Source organism: Marmota monax, unplaced genomic scaffold (genome assembly GCF_021218885.2).
Source record: "Marmota monax isolate L192 unplaced genomic scaffold, Marmota_monax_Labrador192_F-V1.1 WCK01_AAM20220418_F8-fsc00722, whole genome shotgun sequence".
Lineage (NCBI taxonomy): Eukaryota > Metazoa > Chordata > Mammalia > Rodentia > Sciuridae > Marmota > Marmota monax.
Window position 1 is genome coordinate 96,479 of NW_026694606.1, and position 4,538 is coordinate 101,016.

At 49.6% G+C, this 4,538-nt stretch overlaps 1 protein-coding gene across 1 annotated transcript; it reads left to right on the top strand.

Moving 5' to 3' along the window:
* The first annotated feature begins 994 nt into the window (after nt 1–994).
* LOC124077739 (SH3 domain-containing protein 19-like) lies at nt 995–4,282 on the top strand. The gene is given in 1 exon segment (XM_046422223.2): nt 995–4,282. A coding segment is annotated over 1 exon segment (3,051 nt). The 3' UTR covers nt 4,046–4,282.
* The last annotated feature ends 256 nt before the right edge of the window (nt 4,283–4,538 follow it).

Sequence of the window (4,538 nt, forward strand, 5' to 3'; positions counted from 1 at the left end):
AGTGTTTAATTGCACAAATGTTTTAAAAGGCAAAAACCTGAAGCCACAGGAAGCAGGAGCAATTAAGGAATATTCAGAATTCCCAAGGACAGGATTGGTAGGTTTGTAAATTTTCAATCCACTGTCACTCATCACCATGGGAAGATCACCCAAGTGGTGAATGGTGGAAATCCAGCTGTTCTGCTGAGGGGTGGCGGTGCCTCCTTTGTTACCCTTCAGTGCTGCATGGGACCAACCCCAGCACTCATTCCCCTGTGGGTGGGGATTGTATCCTTTCCAGATTTTGCTCTTACGGATGGAGTTGTTATAACACTTTTCAACAAGTTGTGTGTGTGTGTGTGTGTGTGTGTGTGTGTGATTTCTTTCTCTTCTGTAAATATCTAAGACTTAAGTTTCTAGCGAGCAGGTTAGTTATGCATTTAATTTATGAGAAGCTGCCAGGCCTTTCCTCAAAGGGGTGTAGCCATATGCACCACCTACAACAGACAAATGCCCCATTTGCTCCACATCCTGGTGAACTTCCTCTGCTGTAAAGCATTATTCCTTTAGGCGTTCCAATAGTGTACATTTCATTGTGGTTTGGTATTCATTTTCCCGATTAGTAATGACCTGGGACATTTGCTGTTCGTTTTGGTACTGGGAGTTCTTTACCTCTGAGCTGCAGCCCTACTCTTTATTTTTAATTGTTACAAACAGATATGATAAATGGTGGTATAAAGGTGTATTAAGATTGTACGCGAGTGGGAGCAGGAGGGAGGAGGCCGCCGGTGTGCGGCGAGGAGGCGGGGAACTCGGCTCGGCCCGCGCCTGGCAGCTCCCCCTCCGGCTGCAGGTGGAGTTCGCAGAGGTGGCGGTTCCTTCAGCCGCCGCCCCCACCTCCTCTCCGGGGGCCGCTTTCCTACCCAGAGGGCGCCGGCCAGGGGCACCTGGTGCCAGCGGACCGGGCGCCGGGGCCGCTTCTCGCCCGCCGTCCCCGGCTGCGCGCGTCTCGCCCATGGCTGAGTGCCGGCGGCGGGAGGACAAGGAGTAAGAGCTGCGCGAGCGCCGCGAGGTTGGGGGCACGCGCTGCGCCCGGGGCCGTGCGCTCTCGGGCCACCTGGCCGCAGATAGCAACGAACGAAATAAACCAGAGCACCGTTCTGCCAGCCAAGGACCCTTGTCATCCATTAGAGCCGTAATCAAGAGATCTTCTCGGACTTCTATTCAGAGTGAACTTCATCGAGCTAGGAGGCGCCCAGAGATCACCATTGTGGCAGCTGAGCCTCTGAGGCCAGCCTCCTGGTTTCCAGGAGCCCCACCTCCAGGACTGGGATTTCCTCCAACTCCTGCCCCCGGCCCGTGGAGGCCGAATGAGCTGGTTTCTGCTGAGCTCCCGCCTTCTTATGAACAAGTCATAAAAGAAATCAACCAAGTTCAAGTTAACACTACAAATAATAATAATGCTGCTGCCACTCCAATGCACACTATCACTTCTGCAACTCAGACTGACTTTTCAGAAGATATAGACAGCAATCTGCCTCAAACACTGCCGGAGCCTCTCAAGCCTCTTCAGCCTTCTCCAGCAGCCTCACCCGGCGATGTCCCCACCAGTGTGGCTCCTTTAATAGTCTTTGATGTTTCTGAAGAAGCAAGTTGTCCAGAAAACCCCAGTGCTCCAAGATGTCCAGTGCCAAAACCAAGATGGAAAAGCAACCTCAGACCAGTAGCTAAAACTGCCCAGAAAATCAGCCCAGCGGTCCCAGAAGAGGAGCCATCCCCAGGCTGGCCCCAGTGTCTGTTGGACAATACCAGCAACTTAGAAAGTCTGCCAAGGATGGACACGATGAACTCAGAGCAAAGCCAAAATAGCATTGTTTCAAGGATCAAAGCATTTGAGGGTCAGACAAACGCAGAAACCCCGGGACCGCCCAAGAAACCAGAGATCATCCCCCGCACACTGCCCCCAAAGCCTGCTGTTTCCTCAGGGAAACCTTCTGTGGCTCCCAAACCAGCCGCTAACAGAGCTTCTGGAGAATGGGACGCTTGGGCTGAAAACAGACTCAAAGTGACCTCCAGGGAAGGGCTCACCCCGTTCTCTTCACCTCCATAACCAGGCAGTGTGCCAGTAACCAAACCCGAATTGTCAAAGAAACCAACTCCTGGCCTTACCCGAAGTGCTAACCACGAGATTCCGGGAGGAGGGCCCATGGCCGACAGCCCTGATGCTGGGAAGAAAGTCCCCACTCCTGCCCCTCGGCCCTTGCCCACGAAGAAATCGGTTTCCTCAGAAAACCCCAGCTGCCCTTCGGCTCCAACGAAATCAGCCCCTGTTCCTCCCCGGCTCTCAGTGGCATCACAAGCCAAAGCATTCAGGTCACTGGGAGAAGGGCCCGCGGCCAACCCCCCAGTTCCAGCTCTGCAAAGCAAGTCCCTGGGGGACACTGACCTCATCAGCTTTGATGATGATGTTTTGCCCACCTCCCCTGGGAGCCTGGCTGAAGAATCCCTCAGTTCAGAGCTGCTTCTAGATCCCTTTCAGCTCCCCACAAAAACTGAACCAACAAAAGAAAGAGCAATTCAACCAGCAGCCGCCAGGAAGCCCACTGTAATTCGAATTCCAGCCAAACCAGGAAAATGTTTACATGAGGATCCGCAAAGCCCACCTCCACTCCCAGCTGAAAAACCTATTGGAAACACGTACAGCACAGTACCTGGAAAGCCCAGTAATACTGACAGATCTAGAAACTTGGAATCCAACCAAGCTGGTGAGACCGGAGGTTTTGTGTGAGGACCCCCAAGGTTGCCACCAAGACCCATTAATAAAAAACCTACTCCAGCTAGACGGCCTCCTCCCAAAGGAGCCCCCGAGAGGCCACCTCCTCCAAAACTTCCTGCAACCCGAACATCAAATAAAAAACTGCCTTTTAGTCGGTCCTCTTCTGACATGGATCTTCAGAAAAAACAAAGTCACTTGGCATCTGGGCTCTCAAAAGCCAAGAGTCATATCTTTAAAAGTCAAGATCCGGTGCTACCCGCTCGTCCCAAACCAGGACATCCTCTGTACAGAAAATACATGCTGTCTGTGCCTCATGGAATTGCCAATGAAGACATTGTCCCACAAAACCCTGGAGAACTCTCTCATAAGGATCCAAGCCCTGCTCAGAAACCTGTGGACAGTAGTGCTCCTCACGCTGTTGTTCTTCATGATTTTGCAGCAGAGCAAGATGACGATTTGAATCTCACATCTGGAGAAATTGTTTATCTTCTTGAAAAAATAGACACAGATTGGTACAGAGGGAAATGCAGAAGCCAGACTGGCGTATTTCCTGCCAACTATGTCAAAGTAATCGTTGATATTTCAAAAGGAGAAAATGGGAAAAGAGAATCTGTTTCATCTCATTGTGTTAAAAATACAAGATGTGTTGCTCGGTTTGAATATATTGGAGACCAGAAGGATGAGTTAAGTTTCTCAGAGGGAGAAATGATTATTCTTAAAGAGTACATGAATGAGGAATGGGCAAGAGGAGAGCTTCAAGACAGAACTGGGATCTTCCCCCTTAACTTCGTGGAACTTGTTGAGGATTATTCCACCTCTGGTGCAAATGTTTTAAGAACAAAGATACCACCAAAGACCAAAAAAGAAGATTCTGGCTCACATTCTCAGGACAACAGCCTTTCTGGAGAATGGTGCAGAGCTCTCCACAGTTTTACAGCAGAAACCAGTGAGGACTTATCCTTCAAGAGGGGGGACCGGATCCTGATCCTCAAGCGTCTGGACTCCGACTGGTATCGGGGCAGACTGAACGACAGACAGGGGATCTTCCCAGCAGTTTTTGTGCAGCCCTGTCCAGCTGAGGCAAAAAGTATGTCTGCCATATCACTGAAGGGGAGAAAGGCCAAAGCCTTGTATGATTTCCAGGGGGAGAATGAAGACGAGCTCTCCTTCAAGGCTGGGGATATAATAACAGAGCTGGAATCTGTAGATGACGACTGGATGAGTGGAGAACTAATGGGAAAATCTGGAATATTTCCCAAAAACTATGTTCACATTCTACAAGTCAGCTAAAGGTGAAGCTCCACTGTTCCCTGGCACGAAAACTTGCTTGAACTATCATTTTGACTATCAGATGTTTTTGCACTATTTTTTTAAGCAGAAAGAGAAATACCTGAGGTGTACACGATACACTAGAATTTTCTGAAAGCAGAAAACTTCTAGATTTTGTAGCTAGCTTTCCTTCACAGTGGGAGTGTGCACATGGGCTAGGAAGACACCTGGAGGGATTAGCAAGGCAGATACACATGTCCCCCCCTTCCCCCAGGGAGAGTGTCTGTGACTCAGCCTCATGGAGTGGCTGCAAACCCAAGTTGTACTTGGCGGTGTGTTTTAATCAGCACAAATGAATTAACCATGCTTCTTCATTTTTACTTTAGTTTAAAAAGAGGACGTTTGACATTCTATATGCTGTAACTATCAGGACATGGTTGGTAATCTCAATTTCATTTTTGATATTCAAATTATTTCTAACAGCCTGAGCACATTAGCCTTAGTACCAGGGCAG